This window comes from Chironomus tepperi, unplaced genomic scaffold, assembly GCF_022539635.2.
Source record: "Chironomus tepperi strain 1889 unplaced genomic scaffold, CSIRO-AGI_Ctep_v1 contig_298, whole genome shotgun sequence".
Lineage (NCBI taxonomy): Eukaryota > Metazoa > Arthropoda > Insecta > Diptera > Chironomidae > Chironomus > Chironomus tepperi.
In genome coordinates, this window is record NW_027226420.1 from 1,759,012 (window position 1) to 1,777,104 (window position 18,093).

General features: G+C 31.2%; 1 protein-coding gene across 5 annotated transcripts in view; it reads left to right on the top strand.

Moving 5' to 3' along the window:
- The first annotated feature begins 493 nt into the window (after nt 1–493).
- The window catches only part of SNF4Agamma (SNF4/AMP-activated protein kinase gamma subunit), a 72,411-nt gene continuing 54,811 nt past the window's right edge, over nt 494–18,093 (top strand). The window contains exons 1-4 of one of the 5 annotated variants that reach the window (XM_070642857.1): nt 494–659; nt 2,386–2,590; nt 3,679–3,811; nt 3,889–4,017. In XM_070642857.1, the coding sequence (XP_070498958.1) occupies nt 3,731–3,811; nt 3,889–4,017 (210 nt within the window). In that variant the 5' untranslated portion in view covers nt 494–659; nt 2,386–2,590; nt 3,679–3,730. Of the gene's footprint in view, nt 660–2,385; nt 2,591–3,678; nt 3,812–3,888; nt 4,018–4,965; nt 5,277–18,093 lie in introns of those variants that run through there. The other 4 variants (XM_070642856.1, XM_070642858.1, XM_070642854.1 and 1 more) reach the window with 4 other exon arrangements.

The window sequence follows — 18,093 nt, forward strand, 5'->3', positions numbered from 1 at the left end:
CATATGCCACCCGCTCATTCTAAATGCTCAATCAATCGGACAAGACTAAGCCTTCAAATCAATTGATAAATTAAATACTGCATGCTAAGTAATGAATGTGCGGAGTGAAAATAAAGGCAGAAAAAAAATATAGTCAGTGATTTTTAGTCAGACATAGAAGAAGACCTCGTGCGAGTAGGGAAAATTTATTTGACTCTCTAGAAAAAAAGTCAATGTTTTGGTGCATTATGAATTTTCCAGTCGTCACATTTTCCAGGAGTTAGAAAGTGAGAGAAAAACTGTTGTGTATTGTGCCTTGAGACACTAAATATTGAGAAGATTTTTGGTATGCGCAAAATCGCAAAACTCACACCACTTTAAGCCGGTAAAATTTCCTCAATGAAACTTATTGTTCGACTGACGATGATGATGGTGTAGTGGTGGGAAATTCTCTCTCATCATCATGTCAAATATCTCACAAATTGGAAAAAGGTTTTTCATTACATTTTTCCTCGTCAAAGGATCGAAAGTTAAAAGAACTTACTACGGAAATTTAATAAAAAAATCTTTAAAAAGTGGCTCGTTCGTGACATTTTGATCGTGAAAAGTGACTAGATATAACCGCAAGTGCCCAAATTACCCAATTTTCATAGTGAAAAGTGAAAAAAATAAGGCAAAATGTAAAGAATTTCGCAAAATTTTGATATTATTATTTTTTTTTTGATCATATTTCAATGCCTACCAGATAGAAAAAAAAATGAAAAAAGTCTCACTTATGTAAAGAGAGTGAAAATACAGCCTATTCGTGGAAATTTTTTTGAGTTGACTGCAATGACGAGAAAAAGTCAAGAAAATTTCGCTAAATTTCTGTTGCATAACACTGCAAATATATCTGCATTTAAAATATTTTTTATTACGAAAAATTCGATTTTTTTTTGTGTTTGGCTCTCACTCACTCAGCAATCGTGCAATTGTCATGAAACAATTTCATTTTTTTTTGTTTTTGTTGACTCGATTGTCGGATTTGAAAGAAATTATGAAGACGACAACATGGGAGATGAAAACATACAGTTCGAGAGAGAGATTCGCATAAACAAAAATAGACGGTCGAGCCTTTTTAATGATTTGTTTTTTTATTCGCAATACTTTTATTTTTCTTTTAATTTATCGTCATTAACGGACATTTTAAATTTGAATTTTTTAAATTGATTTTTTTTCTGTTGGGAATTTTGCTTTTTCTAAAAAAGCAATTTGAAGTGATTAAAAAAGTTAAAATATTGACAATCGAGTGAAAAATTCAAGAAGGAAAACCTAACGGACTTTAATTTTTTTTAAAATTTGACTGTTGAATGGTTTTGAAATTCTCGAAAATTCTGATATTTTCTCTATTTCAAGTGATTTAAAAGGCTGAATTGATTTAAATGGACTTAATTAGAGATGTTTGACACTCAATTTATCCAAAACAACTGATATTCAATATAATTCAGGGAAAATTTTCAAATTTATTAGCTGTTGAATGGTTTTAAAAAGTGCCATTGTACAGTTTTTGCTCAAAAAGTTCAAAAAATAGCTGTTGAAGAGTTTCAAAATATTCTATTGTATAGTTTTCAAACAAAAAGGTCAAAAATTAACGGTCAAATATTCCCACGTGACTGAATTTATTCGTGAACAACACGTGAAAAAGCCAGAAAATCCAAGATTTTCCGTACGCAAAGATATAAATAAATAAAAAAAGATACCTTACTGATTTTGATATTTTCAATTTTTTTGCGTTAGAATTGAAAGGGAAAATTTCGCTGAGCAATTTTTCTTCTTCTTTTCTGGCAATAAGCACGAAAATAAGAAAATTTTTCACTCACACGACTTAGTTCTAGAGAAAACAAATTAATTACTTTTCATCACAGCTTCGCGTTTGTTTGTTTTTTTGTAATGTAAAATTTGCGGATGCCTTTTTGAAAAAAATCTCATCTTATTTATTCATTGAACTTATGTAAATTATTTCCCATAGTCAAGTATACACAAAAATATTTTTTTAAGCATTAATATCGTTGAGTGCTGTACATTTAGTATCTGCTGAGATTCCATAAAAATTAGATTAGTTCGGAACTTGCCAGAAAATAAAATTTTATTGCTAAAGATTTAGAAAAAAGAGAGCAACAACTTGAGCAGCATAAAGAAGAAGATTTTTTCTTCTTTTTTCTTCTCTACTCAATCCTTAATGGCATGTAGTCACGTGAAGGTCAAGGATTTTTCGTTAGGGCATGACTTTAAAAAATCATTTTTTTTGCTGCCTTGACGTCAATTTTTCTTATTTAAAACTTCTGTTTTTCTCATGTTTTGGATGAATCTTTGCCTTCCTATATAGCCATACCAAGCTCATGTTTTTTAATTTTTCTCGAAAAAAAGATGAAAACTTGACATTGCAAACAACTCAAATAGATAGATCGTACGTGATGATTGCCGGATAAGAAATAAGAGTGAAATTGTGAATTATACATAAATGATGCTTAAATAATACAATAAATGAATTAATAGTGAAAAAGGAGTTTTAGTGAATTAATAGTTGAATAAAAAGTATATAAAACCAAAAAAGAGAAATATATGTTATAAGGTAAGCTAATTACCAGAGACTAAAATTTATGAAAAATAATCTTTGATGAAAAAAATCATTTTTTTCGATGATTAAAAAAATCACGATTTTTTTCATCATACGTTAATCACACGTAAAATTTAATCACGTAAGCTTAATCACTACGTAAAATTTAATCACGCAGGGCAAAAACACATGGTTTACAATTTTTCTCAAACGTTTTGTGTCAATCACGATGAAAATTTTAAAATTTTTTTAGCTCTATTATTGTATTAAACTAGAATATTATAAACCATTACTTGTTATTTAGCTATTTTAAGTAAATTAGAGTAGTTTTCTGGTGCTTAAATAAGTTAGATTTGTGAAAAAGAACTATGAAGTTTGGTATTTTTTTCATGGAGAAACAAAAATAAATCCATTAAAAAATTACACGAATATGAAGTTGAAATTGATTAATCTAACTAATTTAAGCACGAGAAAACTATTCTAATTTACTTAAAATAGCTAAATAACAAGTAATGGTTTATAATATTCTAGTTTAATACAATAATAGAGCTAAAAAAATTTTAAAATTTTCATCGTGATTGACACAAAACGTTTAAGAAAAATTGTAAACCATGTGTTTTTGCCCTGCGTGATTAAATTTTACGTAGTGATTAAGCTTACGTGATTAAATTTTACGTGTGATTAACGTATGATGAAAAAAATCGTGATTTTTTTAATCATCGAAAAAAATGATTTTTTTCATCAAAGATTATTTTTCATAAATTTTAGTCTCTGCTAATTACTACGGCCATGACTATGCCAAAATGTCGCAAATTAGATTTCTCAATTTGTCAGGGGTCTTCGGTTTGAAAAGTTGAAATTTTAATGTTTTCCTTTCTAACGGACATTTTGAATTTGAATTAATGACTCAAAAAGAAAAATTCCCAAATTATTCAATCCATGGACCTCCAAAATCCACAACATAAAACTAGCAACTTTTTCTTCATCCATGCTTCCGTCAACTAGAAATATCCATGTTATTTTTGGCATCATCGATAGTAGAAGAAGAAGGAACGAGAGAAATGCCTTTAATAATATTTTGAATTTCGTGTAAATAATTACAGATGTTGTGAATATTAGCACTAAAGAGAAAATCATAATAGTCACAAAAAAAATATGGAATCAGACGTTGGACGTTTTAAAGTAACTGCAGCTCCAGCAGAGGAGCGTGTTGTTGGACGTTTTAGATTAATACAGGTGATTTTTATGCCGTCATTTACCCTTGAATTGACATTATAAATTTTAATGATGTTGTATCTTGTCTGTTTAAATAGCCTGGCGGATCACCATTCTTACAAAGGGGTAGATTTTCTGTTATACCAGAGGAAGGACAGGAAGGGTCGCCGTTAACACAAGCAAAATTATCGGGTCCAAAAATCGTCATAGATCCTGAATGGGATTTTGTAAGTAAACATTTTCCAAAATCATCAACATTATCCTTGGGTAAACATGCTCAATATGCAATATTAGCTTTAATTTTTACATTTTCTCTTATTATTGTGTGATAAACTTTATGAAAAATGAGGAAACCATAAAAACAAGTGATGAACACACCAGAAAGTTCTTAAGTCTTGATCACGCAAAGGCTCAAAAGCATACGCTTAGTGGAAAAAAAATATCGATTAAATGAGCTCATAAATTTATGTTATTATTTACATGAAACAAGCCTTTCCATGTTAAAGTAATTAACGATCTAATGCACGATAATTTTAAATTTTTTGCAAATATTTTGAATCGGTTAAATGAGTGTTGAAATGCCCACATTTTTAAAGTTGATAATTTGATGCCAAAACAACAAAGATTGTCGATGACTGATTGTTATTGACACTAATTGACATTGTTATTGTATAATAGGGTAGTTTCCCGCTCATTTTCATTCAGGAAAAGTGAAAATTTTTAGATTTTTTAATGTAAACAAAAGTGGGGAATTGTGGGTAAAATCCAGTGAATCCAGTTTTCATAGAGAAATTTATTAAAATCTATATTGCTTAATATCTGTACAAAATAACATAAACTGTAGTTGAAAATACATACACAATTTTATTGAAAGTAAGGTTCAATGCATTGAAAATTTATTATAGTATACATATTGTGAATGTGAATTATTTAAGTAAAATTATTACACACAAAGAAAAATTCGGAACTCTAAAAAACAGTTTTCTCTATGTTTGTGTTTTTTTAATTATTTAACGTGTAGTTCTCATATTGAGTTAGTTTCTTTCTGCTTTTATGCTATCAGTTTTCGCGTATTTATTTCTCCGTGCACATCTAAATAATAAAATTTTATTAACAAAAAAAAAAACTTCGACTGGATGTTTTTTAAGGAAATAAATTGTTTACTTATATGTTGCGAAATAAGTGATTTTAACATTGTTAAATAGTGACGTAGAGGCTTTTATCGCGAATTTTATATAAAAGCGAATAAAGTGAAATACATAATACGCGAAGTCATTGAATAAAATATAAAAAAAAACAGCAAATGAGAAAAAAAAGATACAGTAAAGTGTAAAAAAGTAAGAGAAAAGTGAATAACAAATAGTAAAAATTAAAAAGTATAATTAATTTGGCATAAAAAATTATCAACGACACAAAATTTGGGATTACGATTGTAGTATATCAATTTTGGACAAAGAACTTTGTTATTTTCACAAGTAAGTTCCGGGTGAGTTACGAGTAATAATTTTAATATTATTATTTCCATTCGCAAATCATTAAAAACAAAGAATTTGAATCATCAGAGAAAAAAAGTGATAATATGTAAGCGTTACATAGCGGAAGTGAGAGAATTTATCAAAAAAGAACTATGAATAGGACATCAACGTCACTATCACTTGTTCCTGACAATGTCAGAAATGTTTTCTTGATGTTTAAACAGACTTGCTTGAAATATTTATTTTCCTACAGAGTTGTTATCTCTAAACTGATTGTGATGAGTGAATATTACAGTTTGAAGGCCGTTAATGTGACTAGTTAGGCACAAATATGCAGGAGATTAGAGAAATCGCAAGCAGTGAAATTTTTGCTTTGATATTGACCTTTGGACACTTTGTTTCTTGTGATTATTATCGCCTTTAATCCTAGTATGTAATTATTTTGTTGACCGTGCAGATCAATTGTGATCCATGGGCGCCTTTATGTAATCTATCAATGGCAGTTGATTGCCGATTTCCAATACCAAATGCAATACTGTCCCAGTCAGCAGCTTTTTTCCAGGGATTCCTTGGATGTTATCGTGATTGTTTCTAGTTTGTAGTCTGTAATCGTCATTTAAGAATGACATCTACAGCTACTTCCTGGTAAAGTAACCCAACTCTGCCCATACCCATCATTTAAAGTCATAAATTGAGTAATTCACAGGCGAAATATGAACTCATCATTTCAAACAAAACATAAAGAGAACTTACTTTTTGAAGGAAAGTGTATATTATTTTACAACTTGTGTACAAGACTGTTATCTACCCCGAAAAAAAAAGTAAACCTAATTAAATCATTTTTGTTAGCTTAAATGAAGTTCTTCTTCTTACATAAAAATTTATCTGGAATGTGATAACAAAAATGTCAAATAAAAATAAAAATTGCTAAAACTATAAAACAGAACTGACGAAAAAAAAAAGCAGGTAGAGACGGCAATTATCATTATCATTCAGCTGTGATACCTTCTTAACATGTTATATATCCGTTCTCTTAATTATTTGTTAGAATTGACACGTCTTGATGCGATAGGCATCGAAAGAATTTGGTTCAATTACATATTCTACTGTAGACATCAGTCATTACAAAGTGTATGTTGTGTACAATTCTGTTCATGTACAATAATTATTGACATACTTTCTATTTTTTTTTCCTTTCCTTGAAGTTCATTGAACCATAACAGACACATATGATTCCTATGTCTATTTGTTTTTGTTTTTTCTCAAAAATTGAATTATGAGGAACTAAAATTCCTTGACATATACAACTGGATGTAATTAATTGTAGTAATTCTGTTTTATATACAGAACTACAATATTTTGTGACAAAAGTCATTACAACTTTAAATGCTCGTGTATACTTGAGCAGTCAGTGTTAGTATCTATATTTTGATTATTATCGTACTTATCTCTCATACAATAATGATATGAAGGAACAAAAAAATTTAAGTACCTAAAATAATAACGATATGCTTCATTTCGTGTCCCATTACCTATTCATATGCAGCATGGAAATTGACATATTGTTGGTGCTTTTATTTTCGATCGATTTTCCAATGAACGCGCGAATAACATTTCTGTGGTTTCGTGGATAATGTGGACTGACTTGACGTTGAGGGATATTCAGGATGGGTTTAGGGGGTCAATTTGGGATGGTTCTTGTTTAAAGAATGATTTTGACGGAATAGTGATTGTAAGGTCCAACTCAAAATTGTTATGATTAATTCCTTTGTTGATCATACAGCATGACGATTCATGGCCTTCCTTATATGGCATCTGAAGCTAATTACCGCTAGTCTATAGGCTTTTCAGTTTCTAGTATCAAATCCCACACTGTCTTTCATCAACTGCTTCGTTTTATCCCTAGCGGTACAATACAGTACAATGCTAGTCGTCATAGTGCCGGCAAAGCAACTTTGCGTCTTATCGTTGATTCGGCAACTTAGACGTGCCATAGTGAACACGCTGTATTGTCCTATCAAATTGTTTCTTATAAGTCCCGTAGTATTACACAAGAATCTCAAATTTCTGGATCCTGACTGTGTTAAAAGTCACACTGATAGTCATCAAAGTACAAATTCAATTCATTATCCAATCCAGCTTATAGTACATCATCCAAATCACCCTTAAACACATCCCTGACCCACAGCATGCACACATATATGCTGGCAATTTTTATAATTTTTTTTAACAATTTGCTTCTCACATCAAGTGGTAAAAGTAATTCTTATGCATATGTGTAGAATGATAAATTAAAATCAATTATTCATATATAGACCTTGACACTAAAATTGTTATGTACTGCAATGTTATCAAATATAATTAAGTGAAAAAAACTTGTTATCTCCACCAATTAGTCAAAGCATGCGACAATGAGTTAGTTAAAAGTCGTCAAAATAAAAATGTTTCATCATTTTTCATGTGTTACTGGGCTTCTACTTTTAATTACACATAGCCGATGTGCCTGTACACAAACAATGACATTTTGCAAAGCTTTTGATTGCATCGCATTAAGTGAACCAAGCAAAAAAAAAAAAAAATATGTAAAAAAAAGTTTTTAAAGATACGCTTTTATTTAGATGCAATGAAAAGTAGAAAATAATATTTAGATTCCAGTCTCAAATTAAAAAGAGACAAATTTTTAAAATTCGACAAAGAAAATTATAATAAAAGCGTGGGCGAATCTGCAAAAGTCATTATCAAAGCCCACGCTTTTATTATAATTTTCTTTGTCGAATTTTAAAAATTTGTCTCTTTTTAATTTGAGACTGGAATCTAAATATTATTTTCTACTTTTCATTGCATCTAAATAAAAGCGTATCTTTAAAAACTTTTTTTTACATATTTTTATTTTTTACTTTTTAGTTTTCTTTATCAAAAATTGTTAGTATCCGAATAATCAATACTGAAGACTAAAAATTGCTTTTAAATGTCAATTAAAATTTTAATTCGAAATGAATTTGGTCCTAACTAGAAAAGTACACACATTTTAAAAAATTACGATTTTGTTTTCCATGAAGATAAATTTATAATTTAAAACAGGCCAAAAACTAGGGTTTGTTATTATAAAATCGTCAACTTTCAATTTTTTTGCAAAAATCTTTTTGCTTTTTATTAAGAATGTCTAATGAAAGATTTCGTTAAATTTTCAGATCAATCGGATAAGATATGTAGTTAATATGTCGAAAAATCCTATAATTTTCAGTAAAAAAAAAACAAGTATTTGGGCCTTAACTACAACGAAATTTTCCAAAATTCCTTTTACATTAGTACAGTGTAATTTATGATATACTTTCATGCCAAATTTCAGCTCTCAAGCTTACATGAAAGCAGAAATATATCAAGAAATCGTAGATTTTGGCCTTAAAAAACTAGTTTTTTGGCCCTAACTAGAGCAAAATTTAAATTTTTTTCAAAAATCTTTTTAATGTGTTCTATATTAGCCTATAATACACCACTATGCCAAATTTCAGCCTTTGAAGTTAAGGAGAAGTGGTCGAAGTAGGTACTTGAAAATTTGAAAGTCTTAAACAGAGCAACCTAAATAAAAGCGTATAAAAAGAACGTTGATCCGATATGACGGAATGAAAAAGATCAAGAATCACCAAAGTCCATTTCGTGACAATCAAATTTATTCAACGACTTGTAGACTTCTTTACTCTTCCTATAACACTAACGGAACATTATTTAAATATCGAGGGGGTGAATAAGTTGGAAATAATGTAGAAATAAAGGACTACTGTGGTCAATAATAGGAATGGATATGAGAATCTTGCAAGTTGCGCAACTGAGTTGTCAAGGCAATTGAACATCGCCTGGTTAACGTCACAGTGGGTGCCCTGAATGCGTCATGATAGCTTCCTGTTCAGAATAGATAAAATGTATCCCAATATGTCATTCCTTTTGCGACATGCTGCGACATATTTAATTTATCGTTACTAAAATTATCCAAAAATTGGCCATCAAGGCTTCTTCACGTCATTATGACGTTTTACCGTCACCACGACGACTCAGTGATGTTAGCAACCATGTTTTGTCACTCAAGTAGTATCTTATTCAGTGCTTGAACTTGACTTCCAGAAACCTAAACTAAATGTGGCATATGTCAATTGTTGGAAGCAAGTTCATAATAGATTGTATTTTTTCTTAGCTATGCGGCTGGTCAAGGTCAGCTTGCTTACTTATTACACTGGCCGTACAGATCAGTTGTGATCCATGACCTCCCTCAGATGTCAGTGTCATCAAGCTTGATAATAGACATCCCCGGAAGAAACAGTTCCAAATATTTCAACTAAAATTCTATTTCTTTGTTTTCAAAGAATGCTCAATTCACACATTAATTTCAATTTGTACACCCCCTTGCCTTCATCCATTCTTGAATGCTCTTTCTTTAACCGCTATAATCCACTCACAATTCATAAAAATAAATGTTTATTTGGATCATTTTTTTTCACTTTTTTTTTTGTTGTTCGTTGTCATAAACATTGAGTGACATTTAAGCAGGGTTTTTATGAGACAATATTAGTGCTTTGTGCTGTCTAAGTTTTCCATATGAATGGAAAATAGATAAAAAATATTTTTTTTTTTTTGGCAAGGCATTCTCCTAAAATCTATGAAGCATTGATTATCATACTCAAAGGTGAGGACTTCCACAAAAGTTTTGTTCTGTTTAGTTTGCTGCGGGAATTCGAGTGAATGTGAACAGAGATAAAGTCTTAAAATTATTAAATTGTGGACAGTGAGATTGCAAAATTAAGTTTGAATTATGGAAAGTCCAGTTGAGGATGATTGGGACGAAGATTCTTGCTTCGATGAGATAACTGACGTATGAGTCAATATTATTTTAGCAGTAATTGTAGTGGATTAGTTAGTGGTGATATCATCGATGAATCATAAAAAACTAGGGATTTATACTGTATATAAATCATCGGCATTTGAGTTATGCATGTCACATCAAATAGATTGTACCTAATTAGTCCTAATTATAATTTATAGTACTTCATAAATACAAATTTTCAACCATTGTAGCTAACGAGATTTAATTTATCACCATTGCCATAAATACATCATGAACTAAAATAATTTCGTCAGAATTGCGTTAAAAATGACGTGAAAAAAAGAGACGACGGAATTGATTTGTTTGAATACGAAATAATTTCTTCTTATTTTTATTAAATCAATTGAAATGTGAGACAATTGTAGATGATTGTTTTGCTTCCTCACTTACTGTCTCTTTGTTATTACAAATAATGTATACGGGCGCACACGTCTTCCTACATTTTTACTTATAATTCAAATTAGACTTGATTTGTGTGCGTGATTATCGGTTGCAGGGGTGTGTCCTGTGGTTGCTTAGATGAATTTTAGGTAGGCTTTTTGAGAATTTTGTCAATTTTGAGAAATGTTTGCAAAATAACGGTCAAAAGATATTTGAAAAATTAAATGCCAAAAACATTTGAAAATGTAACGGTCAAAAATATTTTGAATTGTAACCTAGAAGTTACTCTCTGTTCTGTAATACTCTAATCTAGAATTGCAAATCAGGAACCTGCCACATATAAAACCGTACAATTTCTTACAAAACCATACAAATTATCATGAAATTGTAAGGTTTTTCCCTATGACAAGTGCCTGTTTTACAACAATGATCTAACCCTTCGTCTACTTCCCTACAACGAGATTTAAAGAACCCATCCCATAACCCCCAATATACAACCCTGTGACATTGTCCATTGTCTCTTAGTCATAACAATTGTAATACAAATGGAGACCCGCAATCGTCACTATTTTGATTACAAATCGAATTGGTGAAATCGTAATCATTTCCTGCCTAGTAAAACAAACACACGACTGCCTTTCATATTTCAGGAATTTTTGTTAATTCCTATAATTTATTATGAAATTTGAAACGAACTTTTAATTGAAGTCAATTTGACGTTGATGTGCGGCACATAGTGATGTCTAGTGACTTTTATTTCTCTTTTGATTAAATCGCCAAACACTTCATATAATTGATTATCTCGCCATAAAAGTGATGAAATGACCAAGCGTTTGACGTATCACTTTATTTATTATCATGAAAAGGAACAAAAAAAGAAGTTTTTTGGGATCTACAAAACAACAAAAGATCAATTTTTTTTTTTGCGAATAAAACGACATTGAAATGAACTTTTTATTTGAAGATAATGTCGAGTTTTTGTTTACGAATCTATAAAAAATTATTGTTTGCTAGACCTTTGAACATATATTGGAGCCATTTCAAGTCACCGTTTTTAGATTAGAGAAAAAATGCAAAAAATGAGATTCTAATTGCCGCATTGCAGGACTAAGGTGTATTGGAAAATTTCAAGGTTGACTTTGTTCTGTGTTCTTAGTGTTTGTTGTAGACTAAGTGTCATGCTGAACAAAGGATATGTAAATATAATATAAAGGGGGTTCATTATTTATTGGAATATGAATTAGTATACTACAAGAAGTTCTCCAAGAAATATACATTAGTATACTACAAAAAGTATACATTAGCATACTAAAAAAAGTATACATTAGAATACTACAAGAAGTATACATTAGTAAACTAGAAGCAGTATACATTAGTATACTACAAGAAGTATACGTTAGTATACATTAGTATACTACAAAAAGTATACATTACAATACCACAAGAAGTATTCATTAGTATACTAGAAGAAGTATACATTAGCATACTACAAGAAGTATATATTAGCATACTACAAGTAGCACACATTAGTATACTTCCTTAGTAGCCATTCAATTCAAAGCTTCATTTTCAACCTAATTTGACCATCAAGTTCAATTCATCACTAAACATTGACATTTAAAATCTGATTGATATTGATGTAATGTGTTATAATTGTACACATGCTCATGATATTAATACTCAAATGTGGTTTTTGTATTTTGTAAATTGAGTAGAATAATCGAATATATATCATGTTCAATAATATTCATGTGACTTTTTTTTCTAATATAATTCAATCGAGGCACACTGAGAATATAAACATAAAAAAAAAAGAAATTTAATTCGTTTTTTTTTCATTCTTGACATTCAATATAGCTTCAAGGCCAATAGACATTATTATCATACAATTTTCATTCCTATAATGTCATCATGTGGGATGGAAAAGTGATTATCATTTATAAATTAACCTACTGTTTTTATTATTTAATTAAGAAAAGTGAGTGTCTTCCCTTTCAACAAGTCCTCTTAAATATGGCAACAGTGCCACTATGCTGTCTATTATGAATTTCACCGATAAGCATAATTACATTGTGTTGAAATAAATAAATGAATGTAAAAACACGTTGCGTAAACGACACAAATTCAGACTTGCTTTTTTTGCATATGCTACGAAATTCTACTCTATGGAACTTTTCGAGCCCTCATGACAACAAGTTTTCTTACTCGTATTCCAGTTTTTATTTTTATTATTGTCGTACAGTTGAGAATTTTTATATTGTTGTAAACAGAGTTGTTTACTACTTGCATGATTCAGATTCCCTGAGGTGAATTGGGTAATTTCCATATTAACTGGTCATGAAATGGTTAGTGGTGGCACGATAATTGGGTTTATGGGGGTAGTGATAGTTGGAGCGTGTTGGGATAAAGGTATGGACGTTTGGATTGCTATAAGAGAATTAGGAACAACTGACGCCATAGTTAGCTAGAATCAGAATGCCAGTTAGATCCAGAAACGGATAATTTGTACAAACTTTGGGATAAGACCAGCAATAGAGTAAGATAGAATGCTTTTTGGAGAAACCTAGAATCCTCGTTGGAACATGGATCTAGCAAGTAATTAACAGAACTGAAATCAATCACTTCCTTATGTTTCATCCACTTTTTAGTCTCAAAAGTTTGAATTCCAATTCCGAGGGGAACAGCCTGCGATTAGTCGACCATGTGTCTAGTTATAAACCTGACATTTTTGTAATTTGTCATGTTACATCAAGCTTAGAACTAGACATACTATCGACCAATCGCAGCTTGTTCTACTCAAAAATATATCCAAAATTCAAAATATTGTGGATAATTCTCGAAAACAATCGAGAAAATGGACATTCTATATTTTTTTGGGGAAAATTTTGCTTCATATTATGGCTACACAAAATAAAGCTTCCTTATAATGTTGTTTCTAAAGCTATGCAAACATTGTAATACAATAATGTGTGCTAAAAAATCAAAGTAGTCACGATTTATAGCTTCAAAAATTATAAACAATTTAGCCTGCTTAAATAAATTGCTCAAAATAAACAGTTTAAATTCCAATTCTAAGAAATCTCAATTTCCTCCGCCAAAGTGAACAAATTTTCCAAATCAACAACTCTACCTACTTAGATGAAGCTCATCATTTGCATTGGATATACTAACATACTCTACAAAAATGAATTCTATTGAATATACCCGGGAGCGCCAGTTTTTTTTGCTGGCTGCTGACTTATCATAGAAATTAATCATTGGAAAATATTTGCATAAAAATGCTGAAAAGAACGACAACAAAGAATATGGAAGAGTTGTACAATGTTTTTTTGGCGTTTACATTTTTTTATTTTTAGATATTTTTTGGTGCTTCCAAAAAAAATATTATTGAGTGAGAGAACAGCAATCGAAAATTTTGTTTTGTGATTTGTATGGGCTTGAGGGTGTTGTGGATGGTTATTATTATTATGATCAACCTTGAGAATCATTTGAGCCTACACAAAAAGCTTTGTTGTATTGAGAATTTCAAACTCACTTTCAATTAATAATTATTTACGGGACCGTTCACAAATTACTTGAGTATAATAATTGAATTATTTAAGAACCTTGGGGATAGAATAAAATTGTTAATAGATATAATGATATATCTTGGGGCATGCAATTGTGCAGAGCTGGAGATCTATCGTCTCCAAAAGGCAGCATTAAGTAAAATCAGACTTGGACGTCTAATCCATGTCTATCACACTAAAAGCATCAATGCATTAATAATGGAGAAATCTAAATTTAAGTCGTAATAGATTCTGACTGGTTGTGCTTCCTAAAGTCTCGATTTCGATGAATTTTTGAGTCCGAGACCAAAGCAGGGTCTGAGATCGAGACTACAAGTGAATTCCTAGAGATTTATCGACTCAGAAGTCTTGATCTCTAGCTAACTTCCTGTAATTCGAATTGTGATTGCCTTTGTTGTGATTGTTATTACCAAGTTCAAAACAAAATTCTTTGTATCACAATATGATAGACAAAGGGTAGGTCATGACTAACTCTCTACTCAAACTTACGTTGATCATATAATTTTCTAGGAATCGATTCTTAATCAAACTCTATTCAGTAAAATCGACCTCTAAAAAGAGTTTAAGAAATCAATTTACACATTATAAAAGCATAAGAGCTTCGAAGCACATCACCAGAGTGATCATTTTTTTGTGTATTTGCAATAGATTGTCGCTGTATTTTTGAATGCTGACCTGTATAAAATTTAAAATGTTGCTCTAGTTCTCGTATTTTTTTCATAAAAAAAATTTCCATTAATTTTATTTATTTTTATTATGACCCGTATTTTTCGCAAAAATAGCTCCTAAGAGACAGAGAGTATGGTTGCTAAAATGAGGATGGTTGAGTGTCATTTAGGAGATGTCTGGAAATTACGCAATGCGTAACGTAACTACGTAACGCTTTGTAACAGAATCATGAACCAATATTTGAATTCCGTTCCCAAATTGTAAAGTAAGCTTTGTCGCATTCTCGGACAAATTTAAGAGGACTCCCCGGGAAGTCTCGGTCGCTGTTCTAGCATCTGAAACCTTTATTTTAAATCATCCACACTTCCTCATTAAGCGTTAAGATATCTCCAAATGTTCCCTTGGGTAGGCATGCTTTAAGTCTCGGTCTTGGCATCGGGAACTCTTATTGTAACCCTTCTCCAATCCCTTAATACGAAATCGTTACGAAATCTCCAAATTTTCCACTAGGTAAGTTTTTTTTACGTCTGTTAAGAAGATTGTCGTCCGTTCCCTAAAAATCAATTATTATAGACTGTTAAATTGCATCTGCAAGCAACAATATATATCCACTGAATGGTGTTAAAAACACAAAATTAATTAATTAATTAGTTATAATGGTTTAGCGAATGGTGAAAGCAAACACCGCAAAAAAAGGAACTTGAATAACAAATTATCACGTGCTTAGCTTATTTTGATATAGATTTTTACATTTGCATTTCTTCATCTCCGTTTGTCCTAATATTTAGTCATTAAATCATCTTGTTTAAAAACTGTATTCATTGTGTTTGTTTTAACAATACGGAGAACGGAGAAGTGCTTCTCTATTTTCAATCTATCAGATTAAGTTTTTTAATTTTTTGAGATACTTCAGTTATTTCTTCGCATAATAAAGTTGGCAACGATGCCAACGAATGCCTTTTTTTGCGCTCAATAAAAGAAAAAAAATCTCAATTCTGTTTTGATTTTTACGCTCAACGAGAATGGCCTTCAACTTTTGGAGAATCATCGATTTAGTTTGCTCGGTCGTAAACATTCTTATCATACCCAGAAGTTTATTAATAACTGTAACACAACTAAATTCATAGCAATTTAAGTCTTGATGAAGAAAAAAAAATCTTCCATTCCGTCTTTATTTCTCTTCTTTTATACAGCAATGTATATCGAATGAATAAAAAAGCTCGATCAGCTGAGTCGATGACGATGACGAAAATATTTTATTCGCATTGTTGCCATTTTTTAGGAATCTTTGCATTGACACTCATTTTATTATTATTGTAGGAAAGAAATTCGGTGAATTAATAATAATAAAATTTGCTTCGTAGGATTTTTATGGGCGGGTAAACAAAAAAAATTTATATTTTTGTGGTCGAATATTGCACATCAATCAAAACATTTTATTGCGGTTTAACAATAATTAATTCTTGGTGTACAGCTAGTTCAGTGGTGGGCAATCTTTTTATTTTTCGCGGCACAACTTGGTGGTCAGCGTCGACCGAAACCGTACACGTTGTACGGTTCATGGCATTTCCAAATATATTTGGCATACTAGGCCACGGCACATAGGTTGCTCACCACTGCAGTTAGTCCATTTAGTCTTAATTAGTAATTAGGTTAGTCAAGTGGTGGGCAATCTTTTGTTTTTCGCGGTACACTTTGTTGGTCAGCTTCGACTGAAACCGCACAATGCATACTGACTCACTTACCAACTTCGCTAGCCGTACAGATCCATAGGCTTCCTCAGATGACGCTTAAAGCTGGCTCTATCGCTGGCTTCAGTCTGCCAATTACCAATACAATGACTAATGCAAACGGCAAACGATTCATGGCATTTCCAAATATTTTTGGCTCACTAGACCGCGGCACAAAGGTTGCCAACCACTGCAATTAGTCTATTAAGTCATAAGGCTAGTTCAGTGGTGGACAATCTTTTATTTTTCGTGGTACACCATGGTGGTTAACCTCGACCGAGACCGCAAAGGGTATGAAATTCATGGCAGCACACGAGTGTATCGCGGCACTCAGGTTGCCCACCACTGACCAAGTCAATTAAGTCTTAATCGGCAATTAGGTTAATAATTCAATTAATTAATTAATTTTCTTTTGATATAAATTTTTTATCGTGTCGATAAACTGACGATTAAAGTGGTCAATATCTTACTTTTATAGTTCTGTACTTATTTATAGAACCAGAGCATGATTATACGTGACCTACAGCAGGTGAAGTGTGTTTTATTTTTGTAAATCCAAAAATATCCTCAAAATTCTGCCTTTAAAATAAAAACAATGATTTTACAATAAATCTAATCAGCTTGGCAAATAAGTGTGTTTAAGCCATAGATACACAATAAAGATCAACAAACTTTTTTTTTATCTGACTAGGCTGATGCAATTATTTATTTCATATCCAATTCATTTATCTTTGTCTAGACTGCATGACCCGAAATTGTTGATCATTGGATGGTCTCATGCGATTTTTTGACCTTTTGGCTATCAATTTTGGCAGTTTTAATGATTTAGGATCATTTATGTATCGATATGATGGAATTAGTGACTTGGTAGTGTTAGACTTTATATGACACTTAATTCCAATTGATTGATTTGGTCTTTTGAGACTTTATCTTTTCATAAATTCACTTGTTTCAGTTCAGAGCTTGATGTTGGCTCGACATGAATGAGCTCTGGTTCACCTGAATAGCACAAGTCAGGTAATCGATTCAAAATCTGGCGCCATGTCAGAGTCAGGACTACCCGGTGCAGAATTCAAACCAAATTCGGTACCAAGTTTGAATCATATCGGTTTATTGACGGAATTTTGATCGATTGACGCTATTCGGGACAGTTCAGCTAAACTTATTCAGTCGCAGGATTTACTTCCTTTTATTTATCAGGTTTCATACTACTAATGAGCTTTCTGGACTCGAAAAACTTAGTATAATGCTCAAAACTTACTATATTCTAAGATCATCACTTAAAACTGCTTTATATAGTCTAAACTAAACTAAAGCAGCACATCGTAGCTTGAGAACTAATGACCTATCTGTTAAGGTGTTCAACTTTCAACCAGAATCAATCAAACATTCAGTCACCAATACTATTCTATTCGACACATTATATACTTAGATGCGAAAAATGATACCGACTCGTTGTCTGAATTTAAGTTACATATTCTAAGCTATAGAGCTATATTGACACAAACAAATTCAATATTGATTTTAGCATGTTAGAATTTATGTGATTTATAATGGCATTATATAGTATGTAGAAAGTTATCAATATCTTATTATGGTCTTA